Genomic DNA, 17,109 nt, shown 5'->3' on the forward strand with positions numbered 1-17,109 from the left:
TACATTTGTTATAATGCAGGGAAAAAAAAAACAAACGTTTTGTTTTTTGTTGGGTGGTGAAATCTCTGAAATGTGTGTAGATATTTCTTTTTTGAATTAATAATCCCCAATTCAAAAACATGTCTGCATGCATGCACATCTGCTCTGTTAAGTCTATTTCTTAGTAGCATGGAAAATCTATTCCCTATGCTCATGTTGCTTTTCATTTCTATACTTGAAATGGAGTGCTACCAGCTAGAGCTAGTTAGAAAACCAAGGCATTTAGTTCACATAAAATTTTATATTTGTTGTATTGTCTAGAGTAAAGGTTTATTTATGGATGTCGTAATTTATAAGGTTAGTTTTGGTCTTGTTTGAATTAATGTAAGGAATAAAAAAGAAGGAAATGTGGCCCTTTTTACAGCTATATAGATGATTTGTTGGTTAGCCAAGGGGGCCTGATAGATAGATAACAAAATTGAAAGACACGGAAACAAATTACATAAGGACAGTAAGAGAGGAGGGGAAAAAAGGAAGAGTGAGGAGGGCAGGGGAAGTTATGATAAAAGAAAAAGAAAGAATAGCCAATTCACCAAAAAGAGGCAAGACAGCAGGATCATGGCAAAGAGAGCCCATTGAGGATAATAGCAATGGGAAGCTGACTTTTGAAAAGATATGAGGAGCAGGGCCTGGCAGAAGTAGCCCAAGGGGCGAACATCCGACCACCCACCGACAGTAATTGCCCACCTCGAAGCTTGAATTAACCAAGGCCTAAAATGGGGCCCATTGAGGGGGTAATGAGCCCCTGAAAATTAGGACACTGTCCTTTTGAGCCCACCCCACCTTGTGTAAACATGCTGGCAAGGGCTAAGACCAGCTTTCATGTACCCCACTCTTGGTTGGAATGATGTGGATGCCTGGTGGGCATAAATAGTGCTTGTATAATCCAGTGCGACAACAAATTTAGCTCTATTGCCCCTGCTCTGCTGCGAACCAACTCCGATAGGGACAGCTCCTTTGTCACTTGGGGACTCAGTAGGGTTGTTTTCTTTTCAACTTAAGTGAAGAGGAGGAGCCTCCTCCCCTCCTGGTGAGAAATGGAGCACGCGCAAAGTCAGACGTGGGGAAGTGATGGAAGAGGGTGTATTTGGGTGCGCGTACATGCACCGCATTCATATGACATGATTAACCAAAATGTTGTGTTCCCAAGCTGTAATACATGAAATACAATACTGCAAATGCCCTGCTCTGCTTTGCCATACATGATGACATGAGCACACGGCCAAGCCATTTATACACCAAAACATGAAAAATCTTTTTGCACGACAATCTCGGTTTCAGATGTACTATGATTTTTATATTTTTTGTCAAACAACAATGGAGAAAGTACTGGATTACGTTTTCCATGTTTAATCATTTAAGCCTCATCAATATGCATTGAAATTCATAACAAAAACTCTCAAGACTGCCTATTGAAAGGTCAATTTCTCGTGATTTGACGCTCCAATTGCCCATTTCTCCATTTCTGATATATGTCTAATGTCAATGTGTGTATATGTGGGCTACTCATTCACATTCTACACTTGACCAGCCCAATAGCCCAAGTTGTTTTTCCCTTCACACCCTCCCTAGGGAAATTCTTTATGCATGATAGCTCACCCAAAAAAAAAAAAGAAACAAGTGGAGATAATGTGCATTGGATTGACCAGATTAATCAATATTACGATGGAGTCATATTTGTTGAAGTGTATATATAATTTTTCTATCGAAACCTATTTGAAATTAAATAAAAATGAAAAAAAAAAGCAACTGAAGTGCAATTACACTTTTTCAATATTAAAAAGGAAAACGTTTCACATAAATAATACTTAAAATAATCCAAGAATTTGTTTATATATCCCAGCCATAGATTTTGCTTTTTGTTTCTATAATAATGAAAAAAAATACAAGTAGTTAAAATAACAAGTTAACACTTTGTCCAATAAAAATAGAGAGAAAGAAAAAACATAGCAATTAAACAAATATTTTCTTTTATGTTTTAGGAGTCAAGACTAATGCCTCTGGCAGAGAGTAAGTTAATAAAAGAGGGTTGAATGAAAATGCTCTGCCGATGGATGCTAGGTAATGTAGACATGACCGCATGGAGACGTAGACAAGTCTGTATGTGTTACTATTACAGTGTGTTCAAATAATGGACTGAAACTCATGGTCAGCAGGAGACGACTGTGACTGTGAAAACAAGAGATTCGCAGTCTCTCCCCAAAATATTTTGAAATTGTCTCGACTACCTTTCTCCCTTCAACCATTTATATCGGCTACGGAGTAAGCTCATAGCCGTTGGTCCTTGTTTTCATTTCGGGCTTAGGCCAGTTATAATCTCCCTCCAACTTAAAATAAGGGGCCCGTGGCCCTATTCATTCCAACCCATTAAGGATGAGAGCCATCCATCCACCTGGGTCTAAGCACCATTTTTCAAGAATCCAACCATATACAAATATATGGTCGTTATGATGAGGCCGATATTAAAGGAGAATTACGAATTTTTGTCCCACTAATTGGTTCAAATTAAAAACATATAGAGTTAGCTCATAAGGGGATTTCACTGAAAGCAAAATCCATAACACCAACATTGCAACCAAAGATAAGAAAACACCACCACCAAAGACTCAAAAACAAATATATGCGAAAATTCTAACTACAATGGTCCGCTGTCCTCAATAGCTGACAACACCCCCTACTTCTGATACCCAAACTCTTCCATATGATTTGAAAATTTTAAGAAGATGACACCATATCGAAATGAAGGCAAGATGAAAAAGCAGCATAAAATGTCGAAATGCCCCCCAGGATTGAAGGCCCTCTACTCAAATGCATCATCATCGTCATCAGGAAGAGGCTGACTGGCTGCTGCGGCAAGCTCAGCTTCATGCCTACAAACAAACCAGAAGACGCCAATGTTAAACAAGAAATGAATCAACTAAGCGTAACGATGTTGAAAGCAATATCATAGATATGTTGATTTTCATAACTTAGAAAGAAAGAATCAATCCAATTAGGTTGCTTAAAATCCTTCTTGCATGTAATACAAGGCCAGTTAAGTACTCATAACCCTCATAACTGCAGGTTAAATAATGATAGTTGAACACAAAATAAGTTGCCGGGATAATATCTTACTGTTGCTGTGCAGCCAAGTCAATGTGTACTTCTGGAGGAGCAAGAGCAGGAGACTCCACAAAGTGAAGATTAGCATCCCTAAAATCAAAGGCATCATCAAATATTAGGCATCATCACAGCATTAGCTTTACAGTAATCATGCAAGAAAGTAATGTTGCATTACCCTGCAAGCTTCCTGGCAAGGTACAAGAAAGGCTTCTCAAAATTGTAGTTGCTCTTGGCAGAAATTTCGTAGTATTGCAGATTCTTCTTCCTGTGGAATGTGACCTGCTTTGCCTTGACCTGCCTGTTCTTCACATCAACCTTGTTTCCACAGAGAACAATTGGGATGTTCTCACAAACCCTGCAGTTGCAACAACATAGTTACATAAAGCTGTTATAACAGAACCACAAAAAAACCCCAACAAAACCATATATGACAAGATTGTCAATTAATTTTAACACACCTGCAAAGATCACGATGCCATGTAGGAACATTCTTGTATGTTAAGCGGGCCGTAACATCAAACATTATAATGGCACATTGCCCGTGAATGCTGCACCACATAATAGAGAGGTGTAAGAAATCATGCTTGTTTCGATGATACCAAATAGCAATAAAATGTTACAGAAGAGTGTGGAAAGTATAATATCTTGGGTTAATCAAGAAAAAGCCATGAACAAGCTATGGTATAAGCCACAGGGCGGTGACAATGAAAACAATATCTTTGAACTTTATGTTAAAAGAATTTCAATGCTAGCACATACGATAACACTACAAAGCTATTTATCAGCAGAAATTATCAATGATAATGGATAATCATAAAGTGCAGAAACATGATATAAATAGGTGATGCATGTAGCCAACAGAATATTAACTAGTTCAACCACAATTGATTATAAAGTATAAAACAAAAGGCTACCAAATGTGAACAATTAACAAAACACTTACTAGTAACCATCTCTGAGGCCACCGAACTTCTCCTGTCCAGCAGTATCCCAGCAGTAAAAACGGATTTTTCCACAGTTTGTGAAGAAGTCCAATGGGTGAACCTCCACACCAATGGTTGCTGTACAATCAAAATGATAAAACACTTCAGTAAACACTTATAACAAGCCAATCAAAGGCTCAAACAGCTTATACATCAAATAGAACTTTTCCCAAAACAAAGTTCATCAAACACTTACGCTCATATTTCTTTTCAAACTCTCCAGTCAGATGCCTTTTCACGAATGTTGTTTTTCCTGCACCATCACAACAAGTTCAATTAAGTCCAAAATACTGAGTCCGTGTAATCAATAAAAAACTTTATTCCCATGACTACGTAAAGAAAAACCTCACTCAACGCTTCATATTAATTTTAAGAGTAAGACTCCAATATATTTACAGGCTTTCTTTTCCATCGAATCACAAGTCTTTGAAACGAAATGGTGAAATTAATATATATTGGGGACTTGACTTACTCTTTAAGTTCAAAATCTGAAATTATTAGCATGCAGTCCAACCATTTTATAAATCTCCTTAAACAATTATGTACAGTAAATCGAAACCATCAACATCACAACTCGTCGTATACCGCATTAGAGGAATAGTTACAAGATCAAATTTAATCGTATAACAAAATTAATAAAAAACCCCTTCGTAATTGCAACCACGAGTAAAGAACAAAAAAAGAAATTACCAGTTCCTCCATCACCTACGATCACGAGCTTGAAGCTCGGATAATCAACAGTCTGTTGGTTTGGCAAAGCCTAAAACACGAAAAGAAAAAAAAAAGACAAAACAACAAAAATCAAGATCCATCTCAAACTAAAACCCTAGATGATGAAGATATCAAACACTAACAAAAAAAAAAGAAAAGAGAAAGAGCTAGAGATTTCACCATTGATTACGAAACTCGGAAGACGCAGAGAGTGCGAACGAATCTACGAAGCCCCTTTTGTTTGGCGAAGGCAAAGAATGCAGATGAAGGGAAATGGAGTGATTTGGGAAACGGCGATAGCGAGGGTTTATAAGAGTGAGGGCTTTTCAGGGTCTCAGCTCTTAGGCTGGCTTTAAATTGACGCAACTCTTTCTGCCGTTGGATTTGATCACTCCAGCCTTTTTTCCGCCTCTTTTGTTAAACCTATTTACCGTCCGATCTTTCTTTCCGCATGGGGTCCACTTACTACTATGCCGCAAATTTTTTTTCGGTCTTGAAGGGATGGAATGGTAATTTTTGGTAATATCATGTGAACAAATTAAAGATATTTTCGACGTACTTTCCATTTGTAATCTTAGCAACGTACCCATCCTTGCCAGCTCAAGCTTAATTTCAAAGCAAATGCGCACCATTTTTTCTTCTCCTCCTTTTTGCGGTTTGTTTTTGTTCATTTGGGTTATAAAAGTAATCGGAAAACACAAAAGAATTAGGTGTCCTTTTTGAATAATCCTAAATTATAAGTCATGGAATAAATTTAGAGGAATCAATCAAGTGAATATTACGAGAAGTGTTTGGTTTTGTTCTTAGTAGTACATTGATCGACTTCTAGCCCCCCCAAATGGGGGCAATGCACTTTCTCCAAGCCTCCCAATTACTTCAAAAGTCCAGTACTGCATTCTTATTTTATAAAAGGGAACATGTTTCCCAATCGACTATGGATAACTAATTTTGATTTGCTGTCATAAAAGCTCAGTTTCCAAACATTTCTTGATTTCATTGGTGATATTTCTTTTTTAGCGTTATTGGTGTAATACTATTTGTTTTACACACATATCACATTTACCTCTCAAAATTAAACAAGTGTGATTTAATTATAATTAATTTTTTAAAACATATTGAGACATATTTCTTTTATCTCATGACTCAAATATGTAATTTTTAAATAAAAATCTCAAATATTATGATGTTATATAGATTTATATTTAGAATTGTCCAATTGATTAGGTTATGTCTATGTGACAATAAAAAGAAATATTAAAATTTAAAGTGACGTTTGATACTTTACAATATAATGCGATTGCAAGTAATGTAATTGCATAGAAAATAACATTACAATGTTTGATATACAAGTAAAATAATAATTAAAATATTAAAAAGATAACATTATAACGTTTGGTTTATAAATATTTTATTGAAAATGTAATATTAATTATTAAAATTATTCTTATTTATTAAAATGTAAGTTTAACATACTTATATTTTTATTATTAATTTTTATATAATATCATCTTTTAAATATATTTTTAATATCATATATTTTATTTTTATTTCTTATTATAATCTTATATATTTTATTTTTATTTTTTTAATCTAATTTTTTATATTATATATTTTATTTTAATTCCTAATTCTTATATTATATTTTTATTTTAATATTTTTTATTTTAATTATAACATTACAAAATGTTTTTAACAAGGTAATAAAGTTAAAAGGTAAAAATATCTTTTAAAAACATTACAGTGTATAATGTAATATGATTGCATTGGTTTTAGACTGTAATTATATTACATCTCTTAACTGTAATGTGATTGCATTGCAATCTTACAATATAGTGATTTGTTACAAAATAAATATTATAATATAATTTAATTGAATACATTACAAACAATGTGCTCTCACTTCTCTGGTATCAAAGTTACTTAAGTGTTAAGTTTACAATCGTATATTGAAAATTCATCCTAATTAATTATGATTTATATTTTTATGCATAAATAATACATGAAATCCGTAAATGCATGATTATGTCTCAATAAGCTTGCGGACTTAATTCATGGACATATATATTTTTGTTATCAAAATAATACTAATATTTTTATATCTTTAAATATATTTAAAAATGTTAAACTAAATAAAACATATTAGTATTATTTTGTTTGATAAAATGCTGCTATTACGTAATAAGTAATAAACCATAGACCAATTAAAATAAGATATGGACCCAAACGGGTAGCGTTTGGGCTTGAAAGGATAGCCCACCCAGGCAGTTTAATTTTTAGGTCACAGCCTAAATCGAGAAAAAAATAATGTGGTTAAAATAGCCGAATTCCAGTGTCCAACACTAACTACCCACTTCACGCATGCCATAGCTGACTTGGGAATAACTTAGACCAACTGGGATTCTGTAACACCTACTTTTTAAGAATAGTAAAACACCAGATCAACCTAAAACAGCTCCCCAAACAGTGGGCGGGACATAAGAAAAAAGAAATTGTAGGCCTTTTCACCCAGATCATAGCTAAACCCGCCATCTTCACTTCCGGCAAAACTCACCCCCAAAAGCGCTCCGAATAATCCTTGTTTTCAAACCTGTCATGGCCACCCCGTCTAACCCCTCTGATTCGTAAGTCTCTTAAAGCATTCCCATATTATTTGTTTTTTTTTTGTATTTGTTGTCAATTTTTCTTTTTTAATTATTACAATTACTTTGTTAGTATTTATTTTTTAATCTGTATTTATAGAGAGGTTGTTTATCGGAGGCAAAACAAGGGACCCCCTTTCAAGTTCCTAGTCCCTTTAGTCTATGCCCCGGTTCTCCCTTTGAGTAAGTCTTAAATCTCTCTCATTTTCCCCCTTTTTTGGTGAATTTGATATCTGGGTTTTGTTTTTCAGATGTTAATCTTATATGGGTTCGTCATGGTTTTTCCTTTTTTTTTTTCTTTTTACAGTTCGGCTTTCTTTGAGGAAGAATCCAGTTTTAAGGGACCGCTTGTTTACTCTTGTATTGGCTGGGGCTTTTGTTCATGGTTCTTATCTGGTGTATCCTTATTCTTTAATTTTATTTTTGCTTTAATTATTATAACCTGATTGTTGATTCTCGTTTATTTTCTGTTAATCATTCGTGCTTAAATTATTGAGTAGTGCTACTGCATATTCTCTTTATGTGCTCACTGCCTTTACAGAAATTGGAGATTCTTGTTCCATTTTCTGTGATCTGAACTATATATGCTCTACGCTTACTTGATATTCTATCCTCTTTTGACTTTTCAATTATTATAGCGATTTTTTGATAGCATGTGTATTTGCTCAGTTTCGAATTGATACAACTCATACAATGCAATCACCTTTTTCATTTAGATTTGCTTCCATACTGTCTATCTGAACTGGCATTTGTGAGCATTCAAGAATTGTAAAACGTGAGTATTTTGATAGGTGCATGGATCCTCGAGCACAAAAAGTTGGGTTTGAGCCCCACCTTCCTCAAGATTGTATTTTGATAAAAACAGAAGTATTGTAAAATGTCTCACGGTAATGTTGCTGTGATATCTATATAGGACTTGTTCTCAATAGGAGGTCATTTGTGTTTAATGATACATGTTGGTTGGATAAAGTACAGATGTTGCCTTTGAGACTGTTAAGAATTGGTGGGTGCATATAAGCAAGATTGGGCTTTTAGTTGGATTATTTTATGCCTTTGAATGATTGGTTTAGTCAGGAAGGATAAGGGAAAGCATCGAGTCTATGGTGCATTGGTTTCTCAAATGCTTCAAAGTAATCATGTAAAATTCAGTTCTTTGCACTGATGCTTTAAGATTGTTGGATCCAACTTTTGCAATTGTTAAAGTGCAATTACTCTTCTGGTTACATTGGTCCTCTATACAATAGAGTTAGATGTGTGGGTCTTAGTGCAAGAAGTATTTAGAAGGTTATATTTTCTCTTATTTTGCACCAGTACTAATCAAAAACAACCGCATTAATCAATTTAAGATTCATACTCTATGAAATATGTTTAAGCTGTCAGCAAAGTCATGCTTCATATAAAATATATGATGATTGATTTCTATCTTGTGAGATCTAACATCCATTAATGCATGCATTCACGTTCCTTCCTTGGAAGGCAACAGTCAATAACTTAATACATTTTTGTAGGTGTTGCTGTTTGCTAAAAGTCAAGTTAGAACCTCATTTTACCTCACTTTAAGGTGCAAATTTATAGTAATTATATATACAAAAGCATGCCTTTACATTCCCAATTTATTCATATCTGGCATTTTCTGCCACACCTTCACCCCCCAAGAAAAAAAAAAGTTTGTTTGAAATGTGTTTTCTTCACTTTCTTGTTAAAATGTGTAACAAGGGAATTTATCTTTTCCTTTCCAGTTAATTAACAAACATGCAGAGTAAAAGGCATTACAGGATAAATTTACGAGGGCTGCGTATCAGAGAAACATACATTGAGAATTATAATAGTATTTGTTAGTTGATCAAGAATGATTTTTTACTCTCTTGTCGAATTTATTTGGCATTTAACTTTGACCTTTTCTGAAGCTGTGTTTTAGAGTTTATTACAACCTCATTTTGCATAATGCTATTGGTACAATTCCCATTTTTACATGCTTATTTTACTCACTCTGCCTTTTGTAAAATTGAACACATACAAGCTCCAAAAGTTGGAAAATTTAGCATTGCCATCTTTTTCTCTTTTTCGTTTTTGTTTGGTTGGTTTGGGTGGGGATAGGGGAATGGGGAGAGTATTATCTACGCTATCCCCCATTTCGATAGCAACGTTCCTATGATATTTCATGATTTTACAACATGCTTCCTGGGAAAATGTTGTCAAGAAAAGTTTCTTTTTCTTGAGAAACAAAAAGGTGAAGTATCTCGTTGGAATATACAAAGGCTATTTATCAGAGCAGGTGTTCAATTGGGAATGTGGAATTACTCCATAATAGATTTTTATCCATTAAATACATCTGGATCTCTTAGTTCACCTATTTCTCTTCATGTCTGTTGAGAGTAAGTTGGCTTATGTGTATTCCGATTGTTGGTGTACTCTGTACTTAATCATCATCATGAATTCATACATTGTGGTGGTGAAACTTATACATATTGTCTGTCCTATTCACTAGAAACACCTCTTAGAGATATTATCGTGTAATTATGCTCTTAGTTCTGCTTTTCCTCTTCTGTCTATTTTCCTTAATAAATTTTCAGAGCGGATCTATATGATGTTGAGAGCAAGTGAAAATGCGTTGGACTTTAGAAAGTGATTATCTCTTCAAAAATTCTTCTTGTTTTCTGGATCTCATGCAGCTTGATCTTCTGAAATTTGAGGGGCTTGGAACAAGTTGAAGATTGTATTCTTCTCATTCCGTTAATTGTGGAATGATAATTGTATTTTGCACCTATAATTCTTTTGGACCAAAGATTTAATGGCTGCAGGTTGCGGAATTAGTTTCAGTTTTAAAGAGAAATAAGATAAGAGTGAGCTGCTTTTGTTAAATTGTAACTGCTCTATTGTGGGAAATGTCATGTGGTTGATGTGCAGGCTACATTTATATGCATTTGAAGTAGGGGGACTACAATACCGGGAATTTTGCCTGAAGAATAGGTAACTCCATTGTTTTTAAAAGTAGAAAAAAAACTCTGCCATCCTTGCATCATGCATTGCTGATCTGCACCATTCTCATGTAATGGTTTTGAAGACAATGATTGGCAAAGGAATTTTAGATGTTGCAAGAGATTTTTTTTTTGACAGTTAAACCCAGTAGCGTACTCAAGTTTGCTTGGATATACTTGTAGTTTTTATTCCATACTTATTATTTACATAATTTTGAACTTGTTGGGGTTTCCGTTTAAAGTAGAACAGAGAGGAAACAATGAACAAGTGGCTGGCTGTATGTGTCCTGGAGCAGGACCACCGTGTCATGTGCTCTATGGCATGCTTGTTGCCTTCTTGGACATTTTTAGCTTTCTTTGTCAGCACTTTTTCACGCAATTTTCATGTGTAAATTAAAACTCTGCGGGCAGAAAATTTTGTTTTCCAAGGGCACAGACAAGTCGTGCCTGAGTGTCGTGGCCTTTCAGAGCCATCTGCAACAGTTATGGGCATCAAGAACCAGCTTTTGAAAGCAAAAACCATTGGAGCAAACTTATCAGCCTAATTCCAGACATTATAACTCTTCCAGTTACAGCACAGCGTGCTGAATCTTTTAGCAGGTTCATAGTTTGTACGGTGAAACGTTTGAAAAATAGCAGTAACAAGAGAAGAAGACTTTACGTTAGCTTTTAGCAGCACTTCCCTGGAAAAGCAATTTTGAAGATGTGGGTTGTAGGTTAAACAGAGGGAAACTGTCCTCAGAGCCAGTCATGGGTCAGGCCACTCAGGCCTACGGCTTAGCACTTGTCTTATAGCATTTCGTTTGGGTTTCAACTTTCAAGCCAGGCCTATTATAGTCATCATGCTCAAATTTCTTGCTGGCTTTCTCTTTTCCATTCCTTTCCCGACTCTTCCCCTCATGGCTTCTTCCTCCCGGCTTTGGGCACTTCTCACATGTAGTTGTATGCGTATAGTAAATTTTATATCCAAGTCTTCATTTTTTTTAAATAAATAAAAAGTGGTAGATCATGCATGACTTAATGCTAAGAAAAATTTATATTCGACTTTTGAAAGAGTAACCTCCAAAGAGACCATTCTTTCCTAACTTTTTTTTCTTTTTGTACTTAGCATGCATTCTGCATGAGTCTCAAAAAGATTGTCCACCTTTTACCATAAAAACTTTGCTGGACAATGAATGTGATATTATATGTTTGACACATAACACCTCCGACGTTAATTAACCCCAGGCCCAGGGCAACTAGCCTAACACGACGGCATCTTAGCATATTCCTGTTTCGATTCTTTGATTTATTTCCTCTAGCATATTTGGCAACTTGGAGAATCCTAGTCGAAGATCCAAACTCAAGTTAGACCAGAAACGCATCAAGGCTGCACGTGGTGGGATCCGGACCAACACATCACTCAATCCTTAATCCAATGCTTTCCTCCTAATCTGCGTCGTCCTTGTCATCTTTTAGTATTTAAAACCCGCGAATGAGGTTATTGATGCGACACAAATCAAAGCAAAATAATCCAGAAAGATTGATAAATTAAACGATTTCAAAATGATTCTATGTACATCAAACCTTCAATAATTACATTTTGCTTCATCGTCTCTTACACGAAACTCATTTCAAACGATGAACACATCGTCACCACTCACCCGTTCCATCATTTAACTTTTCCAATTTTTTTAAAGCCCCTAAAAAACTGGACATAAATATATATATATAGTTATATAGTTCAAAATTACACAAAAAAAAAATTAAAAGTTCATATGACGCCCTGACTCGCCGCCGGAGACTCTATAGATCGGAGGGATCCTTGAAACTGGAGGCGAGTCGAGAAGCGATCGCTGAGTGGTACATAACATCGTGAAACGATGACGTTTTGGTCGTCATCATCCGGAGCTGCCTCGCCTTCTCCTCCGTGAAGCAACCCAGGGAGAACTTCGTTCTCGCCGACTGCTGTCTCAGATCCGTTTCCGATTCGCCTTGTCTTCTCTCCTTGGCCTCAGTTTTCTGATCGGAGTCAATGTAGTCGGGCTCGGAGGACCATCCAAACATAGGCGCCCACCAGTTGACGGAGGAGGAAGATGACGTACTCTTCCGGCGGTTGGAGTCGGGTTTTGGATGACCGGGAATAGCACAGGCCTGGATTCCGGCGGGCCTAAAAGTAAGAAGATGGGTACCCATTGAAACGCCTGATTATAGGGTTTTTAGAGAGAAATATAGGGTTTCTGGAATTTGTGAAAATGCTGGGGAGAAGTGGAAATTGAGGTTGGAAAGTTTATAGAGGGGTTATCGAGGAATGACGTTGGTATTAAAAAAATGGGGGGGAAGGTGGAAAGATGGTGGGGCAACGGATAAGATTGGACGCGTGGAGGTGACTCGTTCGGTTCTTTTGCCCTTTTTAATGACTTTTTAACCGGAACCTCCGGTCATTTTGGTCTGGTTCTGTGGGTCATGGGAAAGGATATGGCGATGACTAGGATGGGCGTGGATTATGACACATCCATTTGACTATTTTACCCTCGTTCAATGCTAGGACATCAAGCTCGTTTGGACATATCTAGACATTATCTTTATGAGTTTCCAAACTTCATTTTATTCTCATTGACCCCCTTATTTTATTTTGTAATCAATAATTTAAGGGTCGATTGTACCAAGACTTAAGGAATGGAGTCCCACTTTATGTAGCTGGCCTTGCACCGAAAAGAGAGCAAAACGGAAGGCTATGAAGATCCATATCCATAATATCTCAAGCAAATAACCAAAAAGGCATATGAAGATTCATCTCCAATAGACTTTACTTGGTCTATTTTAACATTCAAACTCCCACTTTCAATACACTCAAATTTCAATCATTAAGGTGTTTTTCTTGAAGATAACTCATAGAGCATTTTTTTTCCCTTGAATTTTGTTGTTATAGACTATTCCTTGTCATGCTTTAATTTGACCCATTTCTGTTAATACAAAGATGAATTGTTCTTATGGTAAATAATTGGTAACTCCAACAGATATAATCATTTAACTCTCCTTTCTGATGCTTGCATGTTAAAGATCAGACCGATATTTGCATGCAATTTGTCTTCCTTTGATTAGCATATTTGTCAGAATATACATAGAAGTCGGTGAAACTGGACATACATGAGCGAGTCATTCTCAATCTCAACGTTATTGTGATATATGCGAGTTTGAACGCTGAAACGCTCAAAAAAACTGGAGTTTTTATAACTTTGCTAAGAAAAGGTAGTTTCCCACTACCCTTCCTCTCCTGAGCTTCCCGTGGGTGCACGAGACAAGCATGTGGAATTTTGTGTGTTTTGGAGGCATTCAATCAACGGGGTGGAAACGCGGATTCTCTGGAGAAATTTGCAAGGGGGTATGTCTTCGTATGTATCCGGCCAGTGTCCTTATCTTGGTTAGCCGGCTCTGTCTTTTTGTTGGGAAATCAAGCTGGCAAATTTGAACAGTCCAATTGGCAGGTTAGACTGTAGAGCCACACCCTTCCAAGTTCCAAGTTGAGACTTGCAACCATGGCCGTCCGTTGTTTCTGGGTCAAGGATTGGTTTTCAACCTTCGGCCCAGCCGGACGTATCGAACACTATTTACCCTAAGTTAATATATGGTGACATCTACCATTTTCGTGGATGGTTTTTAATCAAGCATGTTAGTTTAAACACTCTAATTTATATAAAAATTGACAAAATATAGTTTTTTTTTATCATATATCGTGTTTAGTTTTGCCTTCGCTATAATGCAATCCTGCGAAGCTATGTGCTTTCGGATAAGATTGTTTGATTAAGACTGTAGTACACTGTAGACGAAGAACAAATGAGAATGGACTCACGAGGCGAGACTGCTAGGTGAGAGTTGCACATAATCATCTAATTGTAAGCTCTGTGTCTGTTCTGAGTAGGCAAATGTAACTTTCAAAGCGCATTGTCGATACGCCAAGCATTAGCTATCTGGGACAAAAAGATAAGGACTGAGAAAAAAGAGTTGCCATAACAAGCTTGACCGACCAAGACATCACACCCGATGGATACATGCCCACCTTCTAACGTAGCCCATTGGCCTCCTAATGAGAGAGGTTAACCCCCACTTGACCCAACAAGGTGTTTGTAGAGGATTCTTTTGGTAAAATGAAAATTAATGTTGCAACAAAGAAAGTGAGATACATTATAGGCGATAGAAAGAATATTGCAGCAAATTTTGAAGTCTTTTTTAAGTGCTTTTGTGGAGTGAAGAAAAGAAAATAGACTATTTGGTAAGTGGAGGTTTTTTTAGAGAGAATATCGTAAAGTCAATAATATGTTAGATAGTGTGTCTCTTATTAATTTTTAATTTATAAACATAAAGTAGAAACGGTTTCTTAAAAATTGTTGTTTAGAAATTGTTTATTAGACATCATGAGAAAAACATGTTTAAGGAGATTATGCTCATTATGGAAGAACATTGATCCATTATATAAGAATACGTTGACTATGGGTATAACACGATAACTCACTATGTATATTTGGTAGTAAACATATGTTTTGGTTTAATGACAATGGAGTTTAGTAACATTTAAGAATACATCACTTGTTTCTTAAAAACCAGAGAAAAAATAAAGTATTTGTATTCAAAAAAAAATGTTGAGAATAAGATCTTTTAACCATCTTCACATCTAAATCACCAATCTAAATCTTTTAAAACATCTCAATAGTGAAATTAACTTGTAAATTCTATCACTTGTTCCTACTTATGTTCACCTATTGGAGCAGTGAATTTTGCTAGTCAATATTTCATGAACTTTCGATACTAGGATAATACAAGACGATGAATGGGCGACCAAGCCCAATGAGACCTAACTTCGTTTACTAGGCTGGGCTTAAAGAGACACCAAAGAAGGAGGGCTTTCTAGTTTCCATGGGCGACAATGTTGGGCCCAAGGTCTCATGATTAAAAACTTGAAAGATGACCTTACCCCAAATGTTGGCTCGGTGAAAGGTTGGGCCTCTTTTGTTAAACCCTTTTTCTTGAAGATACGATATCGTTTCGTTGGTTTGGAAAACTATAATCTCAATGTCCCTGCCCATGCAAAAAACGAGAGAAAAATCTCTCTTGGACCCATATAAAGATAGTTCATCATGGGGAAGCAATCCCAATCCCAATGGTCAAAGGCTTCTATCTTAAGATACCGGCATAAAAGTCAAATATTTGGGGTTTAGAAGCATTGGTTTGGAGTATCCATAGAGGACAAATGGCTAGGAATCTGAGCTCTTCCCAAAGTCAACCAGCGGCAAACTCACGTAATTATTATCACAAATGAAATGGATCCTCTCCTTCTTCTTTTCTTTTTCTGTCATTTGCACAATGAAATGGATTGATTAAAATGGGTATCTGTCATGTAAATAGCCTGTATAGTCAAGTAGATATAATGAATTCTTTTCATCTTACAATGTCTAATCCACTTGAAACTCTAGAGTCTAGAGGATACCTCTCTTGGTTTCACAATCATAACTTTATTTTTCAAAGTTTGTGCTCTTTATTGCTTCAAATAATTGATTCATTTAATCCATTATTTTTTACATCTTAAATGTTAATTTTCTAAGTAAGATAATACTTTGGTTCAAATTTAAGTTGTGAAATTTTATTCTATTAATTATTAGTATTTTATATCATGTGCTTTGTATGTGAATATTTATTGTTTTTATCTACTTTTTAATAATGCTTATATATTGAACATAGAGTTACATTGTTTTCTTTCATCTATTTTCAATTACATAATTACATGTTGAATATAGAGTTGCAATTGTATCAATAACTAAAACTAATCAAGTGCGTGGTAATAGAAATTTGCATGAACATGTAAAGTTTATCCAATGTGCAAAATATATCAAATTAACAATTTTTTTTTTTTACATTTTACCTTAATGTAAAATTAAAACTTTTAAAGATATAGAAATTCAACATAAACTCGAGCTCTTCACTCTTGTTTATTTATCAAATAAATCCATTTCATAAAAGTATTTCAATAGAATTAGGATTGTTATTTATAAATAGGATAAGTGTTATTAATATCTATAATAAAAAAATATTTAAAATGATAATTTAGAAACATAATCAACAAAAATGTTTATTTTCATCATATCAAAAGTTCTACCAACATCCATACTTTTATAAATATATTAAAACTAATATTTGATGTCACGTGCATTTTACATAATACTTATGTTTTATTTACTTTTAAATAATAATTATATATCAATACAAGTATTTTTAAAATATAAAGTTTGAAATATAAATGATTAAAATTTTATAATATTAATCTATATTATTCAATACTATTAGAATTAAGCAAAATATTTTAAGAAACTTATTCTCTCACGAAACAATAAAGGGGAGAATCTTCTACCCAGAAAGATTTGACATTGAGATTCGTAACATTTTGTTAGGTCAATTCCTTATATATAATAACTACACTTGGCCACTTGGAGTGAGTTGCAAGAAGCATGGGTGTGAACTAGAGATATTTCAAACGTTGGTCCACTGAAATCCGTGACCATTGCGCCAACCAACCCACATGCAAGCAAGACCAAACGCATTAGAACCCTCAAAGCAAGGCAAACATTGTCTGAGGTTAATGTCAATTTCTCAAGATAAGACAGAACTAGTCCATCTACGGTTTAA

General features: G+C 35.2%; 3 protein-coding genes across 3 annotated transcripts; 1 reads left to right on the top strand and 2 right to left on the bottom strand.

The window, feature by feature from the left end:
* Window positions 1-2,501: 2,501 nt before the first annotated feature.
* On the bottom strand, window positions 2,502-5,174 carry LOC110411247 (GTP-binding nuclear protein Ran-3). The gene is made up of 8 exons (XM_021421314.2): window positions 5,016-5,174; window positions 4,815-4,884; window positions 4,321-4,377; window positions 4,085-4,202; window positions 3,600-3,689; window positions 3,317-3,496; window positions 3,154-3,231; window positions 2,502-2,909 (listed from the first exon to the last, which is right to left on the bottom strand). Exons 1-8 carry the CDS (start codon window positions 5,016-5,018, stop codon window positions 2,840-2,842), a joined length of 666 nt encoding a protein of 221 aa, XP_021276989.1. The 5' UTR covers window positions 5,019-5,174; the 3' UTR covers window positions 2,502-2,839.
* A 2,025-nt stretch (window positions 5,175-7,199) lies between these two features.
* LOC110410662 (SH3/FCH domain protein) lies at window positions 7,200-10,336 on the top strand. Its single transcript, XM_021420482.2, has 4 exons — window positions 7,200-7,456; window positions 7,575-7,657; window positions 7,782-7,872; window positions 10,048-10,336. The coding sequence occupies exons 1-4, from the start codon at window positions 7,428-7,430 to the stop codon at window positions 10,076-10,078; spliced, it is 234 nt and encodes a 77-aa protein (XP_021276157.1). The 5' UTR covers window positions 7,200-7,427; the 3' UTR covers window positions 10,079-10,336.
* Window positions 10,337-11,961: 1,625 nt separating this feature from the next.
* Window positions 11,962-12,967, bottom strand: LOC110410661 (uncharacterized). The gene has a single exon (XM_021420481.2). It carries the CDS (start codon window positions 12,625-12,627, stop codon window positions 12,238-12,240), a length of 390 nt encoding a protein of 129 aa, XP_021276156.1. The 5' UTR covers window positions 12,628-12,967; the 3' UTR covers window positions 11,962-12,237.
* Window positions 12,968-17,109: the final 4,142 nt, after the last annotated feature.

Source organism: Theobroma umbraticum, unplaced genomic scaffold, assembly GCF_002168275.2.
Source record: "Theobroma umbraticum cultivar Fairchild unplaced genomic scaffold, ASM216827v3 scaffold_56.0, whole genome shotgun sequence".
Lineage (NCBI taxonomy): Eukaryota > Viridiplantae > Streptophyta > Magnoliopsida > Malvales > Malvaceae > Theobroma > Theobroma umbraticum.

Coding starts and splice junctions, on each gene's coding strand:
- LOC110411247 (XM_021421314.2), bottom strand. Junction 4,378..4,814: donor CGTAGGTGATGGAGGAACTG/GTAATTTCTTTT, acceptor GTGATGGTGCAG/GAAAAACAACATTCGTGAAA. Junction 2,910..3,153: donor GACTTGGCTGCACAGCAACA/GTAAGATATTAT, acceptor GTTTGTTTGTAG/GCATGAAGCTGAGCTTGCCG.
- LOC110410662 (XM_021420482.2), top strand. CDS start 7,428: ATGGCCACCCCGTCTAACCCCTCTGATTC. Junction 7,658..7,781: donor TGCCCCGGTTCTCCCTTTGA/GTAAGTCTTAAA, acceptor TTCTTTTTACAG/TTCGGCTTTCTTTGAGGAAG. Junction 7,873..10,047: donor GTTCATGGTTCTTATCTGGT/GTATCCTTATTC, acceptor ATAAATTTTCAG/AGCGGATCTATATGATGTTG.
- LOC110410661 (XM_021420481.2), bottom strand. CDS start 12,627: ATGGGTACCCATCTTCTTACTTTTAGGCCCGCCGGAATCCAGGCCTGT.